The 22,346-nt window shown below is 42.4% G+C and overlaps 2 protein-coding genes and 1 non-coding gene across 17 annotated transcripts in view; 2 read left to right on the forward strand and 1 right to left on the reverse strand.

Annotated features, from left to right (window-relative positions):
- The window catches only part of afdna (afadin, adherens junction formation factor a), an 83,157-nt gene extending 80,144 nt beyond the window's left edge, over window positions 1-3,013 (forward strand). For 14 of the 15 annotated variants that reach the window (XM_056428769.1, XM_056428770.1, XM_056428774.1 and 11 more), the window contains 2 exons: window positions 1,093-1,177; window positions 1,860-3,013. In XM_056428769.1, the coding sequence (XP_056284744.1) occupies window positions 1,093-1,177; window positions 1,860-2,013 (239 nt within the window). In that variant the 3' untranslated portion in view covers window positions 2,014-3,013. The remainder of the gene's footprint in view (window positions 1-1,092; window positions 1,178-1,859) is intronic. The other variant, XM_056428782.1, reaches the window with a different exon arrangement.
- A 7,437-nt stretch (window positions 3,014-10,450) lies between these two features.
- Window positions 10,451-10,533, forward strand: trnal-cag (transfer RNA leucine (anticodon CAG)). The gene has a single exon. It is a non-coding gene; the product is annotated as a tRNA-Leu (tRNA).
- A 2,499-nt stretch (window positions 10,534-13,032) lies between these two features.
- Window positions 13,033-21,704, reverse strand: tdrd15 (tudor domain containing 15). The gene is given in 2 exon segments (XM_056428932.1): window positions 13,033-18,661; window positions 21,622-21,704. Coding segments are annotated over 2 exon segments (5,712 nt in total).
- Window positions 21,705-22,346: the final 642 nt, after the last annotated feature.

Genomic DNA, 22,346 nt, shown 5'->3' on the forward strand with positions numbered 1-22,346 from the left:
GGTGACAAACCGGCCCCAGCATAAACTCTTCTGGACACGAGGATGTTTCGCCTCATCCTCCTGAGTTCTGCTCCATGAAGCCCAAACTAAGACGCCTGGACCGGGTTTCTCCATGAATAGTCAAATAAATGGCGCTCCATTTTGGAAAACGGTGTATAAGTACGTTTAGCTTCATCGGAGGTTTGGTCTTTTCATGTTTTTGTAATTTTTTGGACGAGCGAGAATTATTATTATTAGAGAAGATTATTGAATTTGTTTGTAAGTTAAAGACCGCCGGGTCACGTCGTTGCTCCAGCTTTAAGACACGGGGACTCACGATGAGGCGACCGATCAATGTCTTCATTGGGGTCAAAGGTCGTGGGTCACCCTCATGTTAGTGCCTCCAGACTATCCGAGCACCTGTTATATATATAAATATATTTTTAAAAAAAAAGTTAATACAGGAGCTTTTTCTTAACCTAGATTGATTTAAATGTTAAAAAATCTACCTAAATGATATAAATCCTCTGGTAAGCGATCAATTTAATGGTTTTCATTCATTCCATATTGGGTCAAACAGCTATAGATAATAAATGTTGATGGGCTGAACTCGGGTGTTTTGGGATGATTCATGTGACACACGGGGGCGTGGCCTCAGATCCCATCGGCTCTACCACAGACCATCTCTGCTGCTTTGGAACGGCCCTTTAACAGCTCTCTGACTCTCTCCGCGGCTTGCTCTTCTTTCAATAACTTCTAATGGTTTCTACCTTTTTAATGCTCCTCCAGAAGCAGTCCCCTCCCTTTCCTCCTGCTGGTCTGTGGGACATGAAGTGATGACATCAGAAGAAGCTGCTGGTTGCTTCCGCTTGACGTTCAACTCTAGAAATGGGAAATCAATAAGTCGTCTTAACGCCGCTTTTCTGTGGCCATTTGAAACGTGCAAACGTCCGTTATGATGATGATGATGATGAAGGGAGTAAGAGGGCGACGAGCAGCAGAGATCTGCACAAGGAGCAGCCAGCAGCTTCCATCTCCTCAGACGTGCTCTTGCGATGATGTAACCCGACGACGTGACTCGTGTCTCACCGTCCGTCTCTTCCCCCCCAACAGGATTTAACTCGTACACTGGAAACTCGGCCGGAGTTGTAGGATCAGGAGAAGTCTACAACGACCCGCGGGACAAATGGCCCAAAAGGTGAGAAATCTTCCCTTCTTCTTCCTCGTCTTCTTCCTCCCGGTTTGCGGTTTGAAGGGCGAACGCCTCGAGATGAAAGTCGTAAACATTTTGACAGCAAAAGGTTTTCAGACGTCTCGATAACGCACGAGGAGTTTTTATTTCCGTCTTCGGAAAAATAACGGCACCTCTAGCTGATAAGTTGCCAGTTTATGATTATGTAATATTATAATTCAGCTCTGTGACTCTTTAATTAAAATATAGCGTTTGATGTCATACTGTAATGTATTACTTACTTAAATAAATGTATTGAGGTCAGTTGGATCTAAAAATCTTAAAGAAAAGCATCTTGATTACGTTGCATGTATTTTGTATCACTTTAATAACAACAACACATTCAAGGCAAAAGAAAAGTGATAGAAAGTCTTCATTATTATTTATGCAGAACAGAAAAGGAACTTCAAAAGTTCTGCCGTCCAGCTGTGACGGTCGCCGCGATGCCTCTGGGCTAAAATAATCAAACAATAATCTTGATGAACTGGAAAATGAGTCCAAACCAAGTAACGGCGCCATGTGGCGTGTGGGCGGAGCTGCTACTGAAGGATGACTCATCATAGATCGAACCCCTTTAAAAAAATAACAACATTGACTTATTTCAACAATCACATAATTTGCATACAAAATAAAAAATTGTCTCCCGCAGTCAGGAGCAGGAGAACTTGTTCCCCGGCGGCGCTCCCGAGAGTATGACCTTCAAGGACCGCCAGCGTCTCTTCTCTCAGGGGAAGGAGGTTTCCAACAAGGTCAAGGCCTCACGCAAACTCATGGAGCTGGAGAACGAGCTCAACACCAAGTAGCTCCGCCGCGACCTCGCCGCGGGCGCGACCACCTCCTCCCGTTTGTGCCCCCCCCCTTCACTTTTTTTCCGACGTAGCTACATCGTTGCAATAGGAGACATTCATGGCTTAACTTGTGTTCTTCCCCTTGTTGAGCTCTGTTGGAGAAATATGATGATAAAGCACTGTAAAAAAGTTTTAATTGTATGTAGTGAGAATTTGAGAATCACACGACAGAGGGTGATATATTTTTGTTTATAAAACGGTTCTTGGGGCGAGGGGATGGAGAAAGGTCTGTTCTCATTTTAATTCTCATCTTCTTTTTTTTAAATTCTTTTCTTTCATTTTTTAAATAGCTCACTGAAATATGAACAATTTTAAGGTGTTATGATCTTCCTTCTCTTTTTCTGCATCATGTTGTTTTCACACTTATAATTGCCAGCAGAAATGCCGGGTTGAGCTCCAGACCAATCTGTATTTGCTTCTTTTTTAAGTTTTCTTTTAATTTAAATTAAATTCTTAGTAAGTGGAAACACTGTTAATTCATTCCGTAGCAAGAAAGCATTGGGATTTTTTTTTAGTTTGTTTCTTCTGCGATGTTTTAGATAAAACTCCGGAGGACGATCTCTAAGTGCACAACATTACTGTAAATATTTTGGTCCACAACTGTCTCATCACTCTTTTACTACTGTAGAAACCTGCCCGGCGACTAAACACTGCAACACTAATGTGATTGAACAGCTGTGTGGTCACAGGAGAAATGTATCGGGACTGGACGGTCCCCGCGCTGCATCGTACGTCAGTGGAGTTGATGTTTTAAATGTTCCGCCCCAATCTGAGGTCACTCTAATTTTATTTTTAATCCAATAGACTTTTTTCTGTTTTTGTTTTTGTTTTTGTTTTGCAGAGTTGTGTGTGATTCATTTGATTGATTGTACCTGAAATTCAAGCCAGAAAAAAAGAATTTCTTCTACTCACAATGTGATTGTTGGTTTTCACAATAAAAAAACAAAGGAATTACTCTAAATCCTCGTTTGCTTTATTTGAAACGTTGTGGGGAAGAAATGAAGAAAAAAATGCACACAAACTTGTAGTAACTATGTATGTGGGGTACAGATCTCTCGTACTGTGGTGATTCGTGTTTTCTGCGTCTGTTTTTTTCTTACACCAGCTGCAGTTCAACGAGATCCAGATTATTATTATTAGTTTTAGTTTTTTTTAGGAGTCAGTGACAGAATTGTGATTGTACACAATCCTGCTAAAGTAAAAAAAGACCCTTCAGACCTGTTCTAAAATAAATATAGAAAAGTTATGTTTTTAAAAGTGTCTCTGCAGTTTGATCCTTTGTGGATTTATTAAAGTGTTTTCTCTATTTCCTCCAGTAAAAGGAAAAAGATTCTACATGAGATTAAAATAACGGACCTGTAAAACATTACAGACGACACGTTCTCCCCACACGAAACCTTCACCATGATTTGTCAATCCGTTTGTCTGTCAACATTTAGCGAAAAAAACAACCAATGAACACTCAGTAAATCACAAAGGACCTCCCACCACACAGGTCAGGCTCATTAGCAACCTGTCAGTCAGAGAACCAGAGAAAACGGCGCGAGGACAACTGTGCCTCAATATATTGAGAGCTGAGATTGTTCTGGAATGTTTGATGTATAACCAGTGGTCCCCAAACTACGGCCCGCTGGCCGGATCCGGCCCGCCTCCCCATTTGGACCGGCCCCCTGAACAATACCAGAGACACGTTCCGATTTATTTATTTTTTCACCTGGCCCGCTGCCGTTGAGATTGCAGTGAGACGCGGAGAAAATGTGGAGTGTTGCTCTTCGCAATAGAACATCTTTGATGGGACGTGTCGCTACTCGGCCAATCAGCGTTCAGATGTCCACAGCGTTTGGGAAGTTAGGTTAGCTTGGATGTTAGCCCACTGCATCTGCTGCCGTCACGCTGCACGGTGTAGTGATACTAACAAAGTACCCGTACGTTAAAAACGATGTGATTTAGCATATTTTTAGAATCGATACTTCATTAAAAGAGCGATCAGAGCGCACGCGCTGCTTCGCTCCGTTAAATGCTGTCTGCACGCGCATGCACTCACAGCGAGTGGCGCGCGCATCCAGGATTTTTCCTGGGTCAAAATGAGTCTTCGGTGCTCTCAAAAAAAAATGTTGCGCGCTGCGCGCGCACCGTCTGCTCGTGCAAGTCGGGCTGTTGAGTGAGTGATCAGCAGCTGGCCGCTCGGTCCATTCGCGCACCTCACAGTTGCGTATTGATCAGACAAGAAGACACGCTTATCAACTCCAGTGTTATCCCTACTATTATAACAGGGTGAAATCTCCACCCGCCACTCTGTAATTCCCCCCCCCCCCATATTTTTAGTATCGATACTACATTAAAAGAGCGATCAGAGCGCACGCGCTGCTCCGTTAAATGCTGTCTGCGCGCGCACCACTCAGCCGTGATGTGCGCGCACAGGTGAGCACACTCTCACTAGCACCCCCCTCCCCCCCGGCTGGCCCTCCATCAGACAAGGCAAACGTTTTATGGCCCTCACAGGAAAAAGTTTGGGGACCCCTGTGTATAACAGTCAGTCAGTTTATCAAGGCCACTTGTTCTGCTGTTGTGTTGTTCAATGTTAAAGATGACAGGACCAATGGTGTCTCAAATACACCTTGTTTTACGAATCTGGAATTTCAAAATGTGCGATTAATTAGTTCATTTTTTTTAATCGATTGACAGCCCTAATAAATATATATTTATTCATTTATCTTATTTAAAACACAAGTTTTTCTTTCTTTCTCCCAGTGAAGGGGTGACAGCGAGTAACAGTCACTCGTACTCGGTGTCACTTGGTGGGGGAAACCACCGCTGGCACGGGGAGACGTCTCTCCGTAGCCCTCCGGAGATCATCCGGGTCGATGCGCGGCCACGCCTCGAACCCCAATCTCCCGAGGGACTGCTCGGCCAGCGTTACCACTAGCGCACCGTGTCAGCCAGCAAGACCATGTTCTCACCCCCGAAGGTGTGCTGGAGAATGCTGGAGCCTAGTGGAAATCACTTCTAAATATACTCTGGTTCGGTGCTCCGTGACGTCACTAGAGACGTCACAGCACACAACCAAAGCTCAGACATACAGTACGTCAGTGACGCAATGGAATTCTCAGGCCAGGTTGACTAGCAACCGCTAGCTAAACATATATATATATATGTATACAGGCACGTGCACAGACATTTTGGGGGGCAGGTGCTCAAACCCAAAAAAAGGGCACCCAATGCCAAAAAAAAAATTCTGACAGTTGAAGCATTAGCAGCAATACACTGATGACGCTGTCCTCGACCTGCATTTCCTCTGGGCAGCATCAGACCGCTAGCTTACATTTTCCTTATGAATAAAGATGAATTATTATATAGCAACAACAGTACAAGCGTTCTGATTGGCTAATGGGTTGTCATGCCAGCCACGTATTGCCCTCCTCGCTGGTCTGATACGGATCCGTATTGCCCTCTTACGTCATTTTCAAAATGAGCGATATTGATAGACATCAACAGCCAAGAGCAGTGGTCCTCAAACTAAGGCCCGCGGGCCAGATACGGCCCGCCTCCACATTTGGCCTGGCCCTCTGAACAAGAGAGGCCGTATGATTTTTTTTTCAGTGTGGCCACGCAAATCCTAGACTAGCCCGTTAAATAGAACGGAATAAGAACTCTCTCTCTCTCTCCTCTCTCTATTCTCTAAACATAACTAACGTCAGTAAACAGCTGGACAAGGCTTTGAAATCACGGATTTCGTGAGTTTTTGTTTGTTTATTTTTTTAGGAAACGTCGGACCAGTTGTGACGTCATGTTTTCAGCAGCGCTAATGTTGTGGTTGATTTATCACAAAACAACGTCAGGGGACAAACACCGTCATGACCTGTTTGCATACCTGCAAACTTGTCACCTTTCGGTGAAATTCACCGTTTTTAACTCAAAATAGGTCATCCACGTGAATCGTGGAGATCCGAAGAGTTTTAGTTTCACCTGGCCCGCTGCCGTTGAGATTGCAGTGAGACGCGGAGAAAAGTGTGAAGTGGTGCTCTTTGCAATAAAACATCTTTGATGGGACGTGTCGCGTCTCGGCCAATCAGCGTTCAGATGTCGACATCGTTTGGGGGTTCAGGTTAGCTTGAATGTTAGCCCGCTACATCTGCTGCTGTCACGCTGCACGGTGCAGCGATGCTAACAAAGTACCCGTACGTTAAACACGATGTGATTTAGCATATTTTTAGTATCGATACTTCATTAAGAGAGCGATCAGAGCGCACGCGCTGCACCGTGTCGAGCTGTCTGCGCACACTGCGCTGCGCAGCTCACAGCGAGAGAAGAGGCGCAGCTTTAGAGACTTCGGCTTAAAAAATAAAAAGATGCCAGAAGTGAAATGTTTCAGTCTGTAAAGTTGTGTAACTCTCCAGCTGCTCATCCTGATGAACTGTGGATCATCTGGTCAGAGACTAACGGCCTCATAGTGTATCATCAATGCTATGATGGAACCATGTAGTTTCATTCATATCTGGCTGTATTAATACTCATATTACTGTCATTTGTTAAGTGTTGAAAAAGTTGGTAAAAAGTGAACCATACAGATGTTTTATTTATTACTATTATAGATAAATATACCAGTCTCGTATTTATGGTACCATATTGTTTTTATGGTTTTGTATTGAATTCTGGTATCGGGTATCATGATATTTATGGCAGGTATGTAATATGAATAGAAGTTATAATATGAGTATCGTGACAAACAGGGAGAGACAGAAGAGATTCAGGGAAAAGTCCATGAGGACTGTTCAGGCCAAAACAAAGGAAGTTGGTTCATGAATGACTTTAACCATATTATATATAATGACAATGTATATTTGTTATTACTATCATTATAGGGCTGAGTCAGAGCGGAGAACCTTTTGTTCTTAAACAGTTTATTATCATTATTTAGATTTGTGGTCAGAACAATAAAATTACTGTAGTTGTGGTTCTAAAAGCTTTGAGGCTTCAAACAACGTGGATGTGGTGTGGTGACAACAACAACAAAAAAGTCACCTGCACCCCCGTTGTCACCTTTTTCACCCCTCATGAGTTTGCAGGTATGTGTTTGCAGGGCTCTCAAGTGTCACGCATTGAGCGTGACAGTCACGCATTTCAGTCTTAAGTCACACACTCCTAGCTGCCACATATCGTATTTATCACGCTGAAAAAAACGCTAAAAGGAAAGAGTCATGAGCAATGTGTATTCAATCAATACTTCAACTATCATCTGTGTTATATAACTCTCACTCTTGCCTGTCTTCAAAACTTGAGAGCCCTGTGTTTGTCTGGTGCTGCGGGTCAGAGGAGAAGGAGGTGCACCCGTTTAGTGGCGCGAGGAGCACTGCGCGAAGGAGGAAGTGGAGGAGGAGGAGGGAGGGGCGCGGTGGGGGGAGGAGGAGGGGGGGCTCGTGAGCGTCGCGGAGCATGTCGGGGCGAAATTCTCACAATAACTCAAATAAATGCCCCGTCGGATATTAAAACACATTTGGGGGGACTTGATGACAGAGAGAATAACTTTTATTCTTAAATACTGAAGAATTAAAAATGTGTCTCCAGCAAAAAGGGCACTTTTCTCATCCAGGGCAAAGGGGCTGGTGCTTGAGCACCACTAGGGCTCTATCTGTGCACGTGCCTGTGTATATACAGGACTGTCTCAGAAAATTAGAATATTGTGATAAAGTTCTTTATTTTCTGTAATGCAATTAAAAAAACAAAAATGTCATGCATTCTGGATTCATTACAAATCAACTGAAATATTGCAAGCCTTTTATTCTTTTAATATTGCTGATTATGGCTTACAGCTTAAAAAAACTCAAATATCCTATCTCTAAATATTAGAATATCATGAAAAAGTATACTAGTAGGGTATTAAACAAATCACTTGAATCGTCTAATTAACTCGAAACACCTGCAAGGGTTTCCTGAGCCTTGAAAAACACTCAGCTTGGTTCAGTAAACTAAATCACAAGTATGGGGAAGACTGCTGATCTGACTGCTGTCCAGAGGACCATCATTGACACCCTCCATTAGGAGGGTAAGACACAAAAAGAGAGGCGCAAAATCCAAGTTGCTTGAAATCCAGTGTGAAGTTCCCAGTCAGTGATGGTTTGGGGAGCCATGTCAGCTGCTGGTGTTGGTCCACTGTGTTTCATCAAGTCCAGAGTAAATGCAGCTCTGTACCAAGAGATTTTAGAGCACTACATGCTTCCGTCTGCTGAAAAGCTCTATGGAGATGAGGATTTCATTTTCCAGCATGATCTGGCACCTGCCCACAGTGCCAAAACCACCAGTAACTGGTGTACTGACCATGGCATTACTGTCCTCGATTGGCCTGCCAATTCCCCTGACCTGAACCCCAGAGAATTTGTGGGGTATTATGAAGAAGAAGCTGAAAGACACCAGACCCAACAATGCAAATGAGCTAAAGGCCGCTATTGAAGCATCCTGGGCATCCATAAACCCTCAGCAATGCCACAGGCTGATTGCCTCCATGCCACGCCGCATTGATGCAGTAATCCGTGCAAAAGGATTCCCAACCAAGTACTGAGTGCATTAATGGACATTTTCAAATGTTTGATTTTGTTTTGCTGTTATAAATCTTTTTTTTTACTTGGTCTGAGGAAATATTCTAATTTTATGAGATAGGATTTTAGAGTTTTCTTAAGCTGTAAGCCATAATCAGCAATATGAAAAGAATAAAAGGCTTGCAATATTTCAGTTGATTTGTAATGAATCCAGAATGCATGACATTTTTGTTTTTTTAATTGCATTACAGAAAATAAAGAACTTTATCACAATATTCTAATTTTCTGAGACAGTCCTGTATATACACACATATACACATATACAGGCACGTGCACAGACATTTTGGGGGGCAGGTGCTCAAACCAAAAAAAAGGGCACCCAATGCAAAAAAAAAATTCTGACAGTTGAAGCATAAGCAGCAATACACTGATGATGCAATACATCCTCGACCTGCGTCTCCTCTGGGCAGCATCAGACCACTAGCTTACATTTTCTTTATGAATAAAGATGAATTATTATATAGCAACAACAGAACAAGCGTTCTGATTGGCTAATGGGTCGTCATGCCAGCCACGTATTGCCCTCCTGGTCTGATACAGATCCGTATTGCCCTCTGACGTCATTTTCAAAATGAGCGATATTGATAGACAACAGCCAAGAGCAGTGGTCCTCAAACTACGGCCCGCGGGCCGGATACGGCCCGCCTCCACATTTGACCCGGCCCTCTGAACAAGAGAGGCCGTATGATTTTTTTTTCAGTCTGGCCACGCAAATCCTAGACTAGCCCCTGTTAAATAGAACGGAATAAGAATTCTCTCTCTCTCTTTTCCTCTCTCTCCCTCTCTCTATTCTCTAAACATAACTAACGTCAGTAAACAGCTGGACGAGACTTTGAAATCACGGAGTTTAAAACAAATTTTTTTTTTAGGAAACGTCGAACCAGTTGTGACGTCATGTTTTCAGCAGCACTAAAGTTGTGGTTGATCACAAAACAACGTCAGGGGACAAACACGTCATGATCTGTGTGTCTGATGCTGCGGGTCAGAGGAGAAGGAGGTGCAGCCGTTTGGTGGCGCGAGGAGACCTGCGCGGAGGAGGAAGTGGAGGAGGAGGAGGGGGCGCGGCGCGGGGAGGGAGAGGAGGGGGGGCACGTGAGCGTCGCGGAGCATGTCAGGGCGAAATTCTCACAAGAACTCAAATAAATGCCCCGTCGGATATTAAAACACATTTGGGGGGACTTGATGACAGAGAGAGTAACTTTTATTCTTAAATACGGATGAATAAAAAAAATGTGTCTCCAGCAAAAAGGGCACTTTACTCACCCAGGGCAAAGGGGCTGGTGCTTGAGCACCACTAGGGCTCTATCTGTGCACGTGCCTGCACATATATATATATATATACACACATATACACATAAATGTATACAGTGTTCTGAGTCCTGGTTCTACGGTAGGATATTTCCACCGACGGAATGCGTTTGTCTTATTTATGAATGATTTGCCGTTATAATTATTATAAAAATAACATATTTCTTAATTATTATAAAAGTAACATCTTTCTAATAAATTAAGAAATTTATATGTGGTACTTTTGTTTTTCAGAACTACAGTGAACATATATTTGAACCGGAAAACAAATCTAATATATAATGTGAGTTCTATCTGCGGTCCGTACTGCAGCGTCCAATCAAATGACTGATAAACAATGAGGGGGCGTGTCGAGCAAGAACATTCCTGGAAGCCTGCGCTCGTGCCACCTCGCTCCCCACAGCAGAAACAACTTCCGGTTCAAGCGAGGATCGAGGAATTAACAATCAGGAGTAGTGGGATGTACCCGTAGATGCTATGTAAGGAATCGAGTCAGGATGGCCGAGCGGTCTAAGGCGCTGCGTTCAGGTCGCAGTCTCCCCTGGAGGCGTGGGTTCGAATCCCACTTCTGACATAATTTTTTTTCATGAACCCATTTTAAATTGACAAAGACCAATAGTAAAGATTAACTACCACAAATTCTGAATAAATAGTCGTAACTTTTAAACAAGCCCCGTAAGACATTTTGTATACACATCTCTATGGAAGCTATGTATCGAGAGGTACAGTGACCTTTCTCTATGTGCTGTCTTATTATAGTTGTGCTATTGTAGGCTTACATGTAAATACTTTACGTATATGTTGCATGGTAATATTTGTCTTTTAAATTAAACAATGTGTACAACCGAAGGGGTCAGGTAATTTACCCTTTTCCATAAATCAAAACTGTTTCAATAGATTTGGTGGTTTGGGTTAATCATTGCAGTACCTGTGATGTAAGTTTCCATTCACTAAAACGCTAACGTAAATAGACAGCACTTACGGACGCATTTCACAGCGTCCAACAGAAGTGCCAGATCCATGCCACGACTCAACAACGCCTCCTAGTGGTAAAACAAAAAGTGGATTTTTGTCTAGTGAAATATCAGGACTTTTCAGTGTTCCCACACAACTAAATGAACCGTACAACTAGTTAAGAGAACAAAGTAAACAATAGCAAAATAAGTACCGACTAAGGTTGCTCTTGCACCTGAAAGTATTTTTCCAAGTCAATATTAATTCAAACTTCTTCTTTTTTTATTAAACTGGAAAGAATATTTCTTGTTAAAGGTCCCTAAAACTCAAAATGAACAAAGACCAATATGAAAACGTTATATAGAAATATATATATATATAGTTATTAGAATTAATTACACTAAATGTCTGCTTGGCTACTTTACGGGTTGTCCAACTTGCCAAAAGCAACAATGCACTTCTTACTGTCAGACTTCTTTTTTAATTTTCGAATTAAATAAAAAAAAAATCCTCTGAACAGTTTGAAGTAGATACAAACCATGAACTCAACATACATCGCCATCATTAATGTGAAGGCCCTGCATGAGGGAACACCTAATTTAGATCTCAATAAAACTGTTCACTAATTCAAGATTTATTTTGCTTTTAAGGAACGGATAACTTGCAAATCTTTGAAGGAACAAAACAAAATAAACGTTCCACCATAAATAGGTTTACATAAATAAATAAAGTGCTGAGGCTTAACGTTTAGTCAACAAGTATTGTCTCACTAGAATGAATATTAAGTAAGACGTGAAGGCGCTGCTCATTTTAGTGACGACATCAACCAGACGGCCTTCACATCAGAAAACCTGTTGACAAGGAAACAAAACAAAGTTACTGTAAAGTTATTGTGCATAAACAAGCAATTTCCAGGACTCGCTAGAAATACACAAAGAATAAAAATAAAAAGCATCATACCAACAGCACACGTGTGATGGAAAAGTGTTGGTTTGATGTTATGGCTGCAGCTCTTTTAGTAATGGAGAATTACAGAATATATTTGCTTTGATAGAAAACAAAACAATGTTCTGAATCAACAGAGGTTTGTTTGCTAGTTTGTTTACAAGCCTCACAAATAAACGGGAAAAGGCAAATATGAAAATACAGATCTCCGATTTACATACAATTCAGTGTGGATTGGATGTCAAGAGTGAAGCGCACACAACTCAACTCAACTTTGACATTTAAGTCAGAGGCTAAATGTTTTCCTGGCAGTCTGCATTGCTCAACGTACGCTTTAACTTGATGGCAATTAACAACATGTATGTAAAATGTTCCCCTACATTGATGAGATTCAGACAGAGGCATCTTCCCCTCCTCTTCATCAGCTGTCTCAACAAAGAGACCCGTCTTCCCGTTGAAGCCTTCATCTTCTCTCCGCTCTTCCTCACTATCGGGGTCACAAGGCGCTGCTCTACAGGGCTGCCGTTCCTGGAACCTGAATGCATCAGAAATACCGTGAAGATTAATGTGTTAAGCTGAAAATAAATTTCAAGTTTCTGTTTTTCCTCTTTTGGCAGTAACTTTGTTGCTTTGATATTACAGATTCTTGGTGAAAATGCCAAGATTTTAATGATTTTAAACTAAATTCCAAAGCATTAACTTAATAATTTCCTGTTGCAAGAAGTCATTGATCAAGTTTACAGTCAATGGTGTTTTATGACATTGAAGATATGCTTTTGTAAAAAGAAAAAGAAAATATATGTTCAAGGAAATCTTATGTAAAGATGTACAAAAGTGTGGTTGTACCATCTTGTCATTCGAAAGTACCTTCATAATATCAAGTGTTAATTGTAAAGATGAATGTTATTTTGTAAAAATAGAGGGTCACATGCTAAAGGCCTAGAATTCATTATTCATTATTTATGCATCAGAACCAATTTGTAATTTGCAAGCCTACTTGTTTTATTAAAAATTGTTTACAGATTTCAAGACTAAACTAAATATTACTTTTATATTGCTTGGCTTGTCTTATAGTCATTGTAAAGAATTTAAATTAATTGTGAAAATGTTAAATACAGTAAAAAAATTAAAAAAAGTTCTTCAATTCCAACACATAATACAAAGTGATGAGAGCCTACCTCAGTCCTGGCATGACGTCTATAGAATCGGCATGCCCAGCATCCACCAGCTCCTGGGCAACATGGACGCCTTCTGCCAGAATGTCCACCTCCCAGTGTGTGTTGGAGACAAATTCCCTGAAGAAGATCTGGAGGTTCTTCTGGTACAAACACTGCTGAAAGAAGACTGCAGCTCCATCGGTCCAGGGTCCATCTGCTCCAACTGGCTTCACCCCTCTCAGAATGCAAGGGTATGTCACCTTTGGGAGGTTCCTCATCTCCTCGGGAAACCTCTTCAGCTTGGAGCAGTCTTCGTACGGGATGCCTTCGTAATGGCCGTAATCCACCAGGTTTAGGACCGCTGTGGTGTCGGCGTCTTCGATTTCGGCCCGGCACCACTTATTCTTCGTGTTTGACTGAAACAGGCAGCAGGTGCCAGGGACGAGGTGGGCTTCAGGAAGAGGAGCCATTTGCTCAGGGAGGTTGTCCAATATTAAGGACACTTTGTTCATGACAAGTAGTAAGTCCTCCAGAACGATGCAAAACTCGTAAGGAGTCGTCACTGCAGCAGCAAAGCAAGAATACGCTTTATCTATATCAATCGGAGCAAAGAGAAGCTGCTGAGGGTTGCTCGTGTCCAAGTTGAATTCCCCTTCAGCTTCCTCATTTCGTGTTTCGGCAGTTGATGGGACCACCTCTTCATTCTGCTGCAGTGAGGTTGTAATGTGACGAAGGACGACCAGTCCATCCTCGACTACTTCAACCGTCCATAGTTGTTCTGCTTCTGAATAACACACAAACACCAGTTTGACTTCTGTGTCAATCATTGGTTTGAGTGTTTCACGCCTCGATTCAGGGGAAGCCTCTCCCTCACCAAGGCAGTTCAGCTTGCACAAAACTGCAACGTGCGGCATTTTTGTTAGCTCGCTACACTGGCGTCGGGTTGATCTACTTGGGATTTCTACAGTTGTTCCATGATCCACGAGGAAGACCTGGCATGTTTCCACACCTACATCTAGAACAACCGCCCTGTGCCACCGCTTGTCCACCTGAACTAAGCACTCGAGGCCTTGTTTGACATCCTCATCTGCCACCATCTTGCACAGGTTATCAGCAATATGACTTTCCACTGCAGTAAGTAGTTCACTGGTCCTATGTAGTCTGGCATAAAACGTCCCGTTACTCAGGACCGACAGAACTGTACTAGCCTCTGTGTCTTTGACCTGAATAGAAGGAGGTATTAGTGCATCGGCACAATCCTTTTTTGCTGTGACTGAGGATTTTGTGATTGTTCTTGGATTCTCCTTAGACTCTTTGTTTGTGGGGAGCTCTTCTCTATTTTCTTCTAGCTTAGGTGACAGTGTGTCAGGTGTTGGCTTCAGTACGAGGTTATCATCATCAACAGTAGTTATTTCGTATTCTGCAGTCGTCTCCTCACTCACTTCTTTTGTAGGGACGTTCTGCTCACATGATCTCGCTTTCTCGTCTCTTTCAAATGCCGCAGTGGACTTCTCTCTCTTTTCACTTTCACCGGCTGCATCCAGTGCAGATGGAACACAACCGGAGCCATCAAGAATCTCAACTTTGACTTCCCAATGGTTTTTGTGACGGACAAAATCAACCAAGAGAGGCTTTTCCATCACCGCATCAGTGAAAGAGACATCACTTTCGTACATGCTTGTGTCCAACAGGGAGCATGCTATGCTGAATCTTGGCTGAGAGAGATACTCTTTTGGTATGGAGTAGATCTTCTCCTTGGCCATGACTGCAGAGTTTCCATAGTCAACAAACTCAACTTTGAAACGGGAACTTCCTTCAAAGTCAGTCACCGCAGAACGATACAGAGCACCGTCCTCCTCATACTCAGCCAGAACAAGGTCATTTTTTCTTAAAGATGTAGCAATCTTCAAGGAATCCCTGAAGATACTCGAGTTGAGCTTTTCTCCCATTTTCAAGATGGCAGTTTCATCCTCTGACAGTTGAAGAAAAAAACTGTCAACCGAGTTGATGTGGGAGACGAAACACATCGCCCTGAATCCAGAGCTCACTTTCATGTCTGGCAAACAAGAGAGCTGAGGGCTCTCCGTGTCCTCTTTATGTTGAGGTCGTCCAGCGGGAACACGTTTTTTTGTGGGGGGTTTCTTTTTGCGGAGTGCACTCTGAGTGCATCTGGAGGCGATCGATGTCGAGGACTTTGAAGGCCGTCGACTTTGATTCCTGCACTCTACTGAAGGCTTCGAGTGTCCTGTTGTAAAGAGAACTCTAGGTTTCGTCTTTGTACCGCTCGTGTTCAAACTCACAACCGTCTTTGGTTCTGGTGAAAACCTGAGATGGAGTTCCTTTACCTTCTCATTGATGTTTACGCCTCCATCAAATAGTTCAACATCAAATGAACCGTCTTCTCTCTTTCCAACTATGACGGCTTTCAATCGCTTGTTGAGGATTGCGCCATCAAGCCATTCTTTGAAGCCATCTGAACAGGGCTTTTCCTTGGACACTGAAGCAAGGTGGCATTTCACAGCTTGCATGGGTGTGTACAATAAATCAGCAGAGTCTCTGGGGATACACATGACATGGGTCTTCTCAGATATGTCTGTGTTTCCATAATCCACAAAAAACACATTAAGATGCAGAGGGGACTGAACAGGATGTGCCACGCCCCTGTACCATTTGCCATCAACGTATTTAGCCAGGGACAGCCTCCTCACAACTGCTGTCGTACTATCTTGCATCAGTTTCTCACTCTCAACTGAGATTTTGTTTTCGAGTTCTTCAATCAATTCAGTGTTTCGATCAAGGTGGCAGTAGATCTCCCACTGACTGCTGATGTGAGTGATGTAGACTTGTTCCTCATTTCCAGGACGAAGATCATGTGAAGAGTAGACAAAAGACTCAGGAATCACGGTTGACGGTTGCTTTGCTGAGATTGGCCCTTCTCTCGGCACGCCGTGCTCAAAAAGCAAATTTGTTAGGCTCTGTTGGGTTTTGGTGTTGTAGAGTTCCACGACATTGTAGAGCCCTTGGAATTTCACATTCAGCTGTGAGACAACTTCACATCTTAAACCACTGGCGCTGTTGACTAAATCTTTCAGCTCCTTACACACCGCCGGACTCCAATCCCCACTGTTCTCGGGGTCAGCAGGTTTGATCAGGTTGTTAAGGCTGCACCTGAAAGCTTGTGCTTCCAAATAAAGATATTCTGGCATTATTGCCTCAACATTGTGCTCCTTGACTCGGATGGTTAAGCCATAGTCAACCAACATCAGTCTGACATGAGTGTTCTGTATCTCTCTGATTAAAGCCCTGTACCATCTACCATCTTGAGGTGACTTGACGACACAACATGAATCCCCTGAATTGAGGGGAACGCTGTGAGTTGAGTAATATTGTTGGAGTTTATCCATCAATTCCTCCAAAGCTGGACGTTTATCTTGACGCTGGCACCAGATCTCTGATGGAGACTTGATGTAGGAGCAAATCACAGCCAAATTACACCCTGGCTTGATGTTCATGGTTTTGAAGCTAGCAGGTGCTTTGACCTCAGTTTGAATTGTGCACGTTGTCTCTACCTTCTCACAGTTTAATTGCTCTGTAGACCCATTGATGTCTGATTTCACGCCATATCTTGGGGACCTTGTTTTTTCTGTCAAATCCAGTTTGTTTGGCACTGTGGGCTTTATGGCAACGTTGATCCAGTATGCAGCTTTGTTGGAAGAGACCAGGAGATCAGTGATACTTTGATTCTCTTTACTTTCCATGTCATGGAGATGAACAACTAATTTGTTTTGATTCATTTGGACCACATTGACTAGCAGGCGTTTGTTTGACACAGCTTGCCGGAAAAAGTCAGAGGTGGTGCAGGTCCAGGTGTCATCCAATGGATAAACATTAACAAGAGTGCAACAGAAGGCATATGCTGATTGGTTTGCCAATGTCTCTGGCATCTTCTTTATCAACTTGTGTGGCACTTTCTCAAAGTTCCCAAAATCGATAAAAAGAACTTCAGATCCATGCTTAAGAGTGTCTGTCACTACACCTCTGTAGATATGCATGTCTTCCTCATACACTGCACAGCACAGTGTCCCAGGCTCAGGCTTCAACAGCACGTCTTCATCCAGCTTTACTTGACTGAAGTTATCTGCCATTTTCTTCGTCATTTCTTCAAACTCATCATTATGTTTTTCCGTTCTGATCCAGAAGTGGCTTGGATTCTGGACATGCACGACAAAGCCCACAAAGACAGAGTTAACATGGATCCCTTCTGCTTCCAGTGTTTTACACAACATGGCTTTGCCCATGATCGATTCATAGTATAAAGAGCGACACTGAGGTGACAAGTCTTCCTTTGAAACAGAGTCAATCATCATGCTAGGCAGCTCTTGAATGGGCTCTGGCTCCTTCACATCATTGTCTTCAACACCAATTACTGTGATAGAGTACAGGTGCTGTTCTTTGTCAAAACCTCGGATTTCCACATCCAACACTCTTCCAAGCAAGCCTGCCTTGAGAAAATTCAACTGCTCAGTTTTCACCGCCTCATCCTGATCACTCAGCGAGGAGAGCGAGCACGGGAACGCCATGATTGTTGGTGAAAAAAAGTCAGGTGGCAACCCATGGACATCCTCAACTTTGACAGATTCAAAGAATCCGTAGTCAATGAACAAAACTCGAAGTTGAGAGTTGACTGGGAGAAATTGCACATAGCCTCTGTACCATTTCCCATCTTTTCCTTTGACCGAGCACAGTAAACCCAGGTTTTCTGGAGTCTTCTGGTTGCGCTCTTTGATTCGGCATTCATTAACTGTAGCCAGCATCTTTGACATTTCCCAAAGATTTGTTTCCATACTGGTCTTCTGACAGTAAAACAGCCCAGGGTTAACAGCAGCAGTTACACGCACTTTAGCATGTGTCCCACAACTCAATCTTGGCCCACAGAGAGACAGAATGTCTTTGTATCCCTGCAAACAGGATGATTTGAAGCATAATTCTTGTCCCCATGGCTTTTCAATGAGTAAGTCAGGAGCTGGCTCCATGTTTTGTTTGAGCGGCACTTCTGTGAGCATCCCAACCAACAGGAGGAAAGTATCTGTGTCCACATGCCTCCCAAACCCATGTTTAACGAGGTCAATATTAATGTCAGGGGCTTCCAACAAGAACACTCTGTGGGGCAGGAGGGCTTGGATGTAACCTGTGACATGTCTTTTAATCAGGTTTGAGAAGTACTTATCCACTACAGAATGAGAACAACCGTGAAGCAGCAGAACATTTGCAAGAAAGCCACAAACTAGCTTGGGAGGCAGGATGAACAGGTCGTTTGAACAGGAAGATATGTGGTCGATGTCGACACTCAAAAGGTTACCGTGATCTATGAGGAAAACATCGAACAAGTCCTTTTTCCGGTTCTGAACTCTTCCTCGGTACCAGCGGCCTGAATCCACATCTTCCACAAGGCAAAACTCACCGATATCCACTGCAGCTTTAGTCTTTGGTACGTTCTGTATTTCCCCTTGCAAGATGTTATAGTCGAGATCACATATGGTAAGGTACTGTCCTTGGAAGTGTATCAAGGTTGCTTCAGGGTTCCAGTCCAAGTGAGTTAACTTGAGGTCGACTGGCCACAGGGCACATGATGCAGATGTACCAGATCTGCAAATTAAAGTGACATTTATTATTAAGCTTCAAAAAGTGTTAATCATTTCAGGGCTCCAGACTGCGACCAAATGGGCGCATTTTGCGCCTAAAATTAGACACAGTGCGAGTAAATTTGTCATCAACTCGCGCATGCGCGACCAGTAAATTAGCAGATTTTGTTGTTGTTGTTATGAAATATTTTTGTTGCTGACAAACTTGTTCTATACTTCAGCCCACTATAGTTAGCGGTAATGCCTGAATGACTGGTTTGCTAACCGACATTAACTCCAGAAGAAAGGAGACGAAAACAGAAGAAGGCTGGTCTGTGTGTGAGAGTGGGGGAAATGATTGACAGCGGGAAGGGGGGGGGGGGATGACCACAGTTATAGGCTAATGTATGAAAAGAGGCGGGTCTTGGGGGTTATCGCGCGAATCCAAAGATTTTACATAGCGGTGTCTTCTGTAAACAATGGACAATGGCGAAGCGGACTATCAGTTCGTACTTTCTCCCTAAACCTAATGATATATATATTTGGGGGCGGCTGTAGCTCAGTGGGGTAAGAGGGCCGTCCTGCAACCGCAAGGTTGTGGGTTCGATCCCCGCTCTCCCCATTAGTTGCAAGTCGAAGTGTCCTTGAGCAAGGCACTGAACCCCCAGTTGCTTCCCGGGCGCATCACTGCAGCCCACTGCTCCTTAATAACTAAGGATGGGTTAAATGCAGAGAACTAATTTCCCCTTGGGGATTAATAAAAGTGTATATATATATATTTTTATTTATATAGAGAAGACAAATCCCGAGAATGAGTCCGACTCAGATTGTGAGGAAACGGTCGTGGTGAAAAAAGGCAGGAAATTCAGCTTTCGCGATGAGTGGCTGCGCGAGTTCACCTGGCTGAGGTATTTCAGGGAGACCAAATCAATGAACTGTAAATTCTGCTGTCGATTCCCACAACATGCGGGGAACACGAAATTTGCTGGCACTACACAATTAAAACACGACACGCTGATCAAACACAACGCCAGTCTGAAACATAAAATGTGCCGCGACCTGTGCAATGAAAGTGCAGCTCCACTCCCAGTCGCATTTAGAAGACAAGAGGCTGCTAACCAGTGCGCCGAGGAGGCCGAATTGCTTTTGAAGTTTAACACGGCGTATTTCATTGCCAAAGAAGAACTGCCTATTACGAAATTTAAAGGCCAACTTGATCTACAAAGGAAGAATGGTGTAAAACTAAACGCAACATACAACTAGAATGGGCACTCGGTAGAGTGCATACCTTCGCATATCACAAGATTGGGCATTGAATTATGAACATTTTGGCATTAGTTGCATGCCAATTGGACAAAAATGTATCGTGCTATGGTAAAAAAATAGTTTGACCTTTCCATGACCTTGACCTTGACCTTTGACCCGATTGATCCCAAAATCTAATCAAATGGTCCCCGGATAATAACCAATCATCCCACCAAATTTCATGCGATTCAAGAACATTTTGACCTGTTCATGACCTTTGACCTTGACCTTTGACCCGATCGATCCCAAAATCTAATCAACTGGTCCCCGGATAATAAACAATCATCCCACCAAATTTCATGCGATTCGGTTCAATACTTTTTGAGTTTTGCGAATAACACGCATACAAATAAATAAATAAATAAATACACGGCGATCAAAACATAACCTTCCGGCATTTTCAATGCGAAGGTAATAACGACACAGCATGCGCAGTTTGTTGGCATCATCGCAGATACACTGAAACGGAAGACGTACGAGAAGATTAAGGACGCTCCTTATCTGTCAATCATGATTGATGGGGACACAGATACGTCAACAAAAGAGTGTGAAATCATATATGCCAGGATCCTGCAGCAAGGGAAACCAACACATGTTTTGATTGGCCACATCGAAGTGCAACATGCACATGCTCAAGGTATGTTTTCTCTCAAATTATGTTTAAACTCAATACAGTAACTTCTGAAGAGTTCTCTGTTGTGAATGGTTTGCAGTTCATGAAGGCAAACAGGCATAAGATTGTATATTGCCAAATTATTTATCAGTAATACAGTAAAAATGATGGGAAAACTTTGCAAGTCGATTTATAGTGTGCGCCCCTAAATTTTCTGCTTGCGCCCCTAAAATGTTAAGTTCGGGGCCACTGTGCTCCTAGTAAAAAAAAGTTAGTCTGGAGCCCTGCATTTGGTGAGTTTATGACTTCGTGCATTCATTGTGTTCAAAATTTGAAAACAAAAAAGGCAAATGTCCACGTTTGTGGAAAAAAAAGTTCATCATTATTTAAGCAAAAGGAGCAGCCTTTTGCATAACCTGGTGTGTGGAGCAAAATGAAGCCCATGTCTAACCCTACGAAACCATCCCCTTTATAAATAACACTCAACTCCATACAGCAGTAATGTGAGATTTTGGACCTATGAATCATGCATTACCACAGGTGTTGAGTAAGGCAGAAACTAACGATCATTTTAATAATCGATTAATCAGTTGATTATCTTTTCGATTTATCGGATTAAAAAAAACTAAAAAGCATTCATTTCCAACCCTTTATTCAAAAACAGAACTGACAGTGCAAATAGTCTTCAGAAAGTGCACAAACAGGTTACTCCTTGAACATCCCTGAGCTGTTAAGGTAATAATAAAATAATAAAATATATATTATTTTTTAAGAAATTGCACACAAATTTGTATATTTTTGTTTAAAGTGACCTGAGCTTGCAGAACAATAAATCATTTATAAAACATAAAGAAAAATAGAATTCAGAAAACTTCGAACTTCTTCTCTACACCATATTCACAGACACCCTCACAAGTTCACGAAGCTCATGAATTTTATCGATTAGTTGTTGCAGCCCGAGCACTGATATTGGACAGATACAGACTCAAATAGCTGGATTGGGTATCAGTGGCAATGGGCAGATCTGATATTATTTTACAGATAATTCAGTACACACACAAACTTACTTTTGATGTTTGGAGTCCAGCACTGACAGCATGGCTACAGAATGAGTTATGGTCACATCCTAAATAGAACCTGAAAGACACATTTTGACAATCATTGATAAACAGACAATTAAAAATAGCACTGATGTTAACCGTTACATACTATGCCTTTATCAAAGGCTTTTACACATTATTAATTGTTTTCCGTTTAAATAGGTGGTATCTTTGGAAAGCTGTTTCTTTCCAAATTGCGGGTCTATGTATGTGTTATGTATTGAAGAGATTATTTTGAGGCAAATTTGTGATTTTTGTCTCGATAAATAAAACCGAGTTGACTTTACACAGTGCCGAAATCTAGATGGAAGCCAAAAAAAAGTGTTTTCAGAGGACTCTTAATAAAAAATAAAAAAAGGTAAAATAGATTTGTACTTTTATCGCGCTTTTTACATTTTCTGACTACACACAGCACTTTACCACTTCATGTCAGCATGAACCCATTAACACACTGATGGTAGGGGATAACATGCAAAGAGCCACCTGACGAATAATTCATACCCACAACCCAAAGACATGGATAGGGGGTCGGGGATTGAACCGACGACGCTGCTCACCACTGACACTCTAAATCACTATAAATATACAAAATATTAACGGTGGTGATTGTCTTAAAAAATTCCAATACTTCATACTATAATGCGGTCAATCATTACCCAGAAAATATTTGGTGATGGATTACATTTGTGCTT

The sequence above is a fragment of the Pseudoliparis swirei genome, chromosome 12 (genome assembly GCF_029220125.1).
Source record: "Pseudoliparis swirei isolate HS2019 ecotype Mariana Trench chromosome 12, NWPU_hadal_v1, whole genome shotgun sequence".
In the NCBI taxonomy this organism is placed as follows: Eukaryota; Metazoa; Chordata; class Actinopteri; order Perciformes; family Liparidae; genus Pseudoliparis; species Pseudoliparis swirei.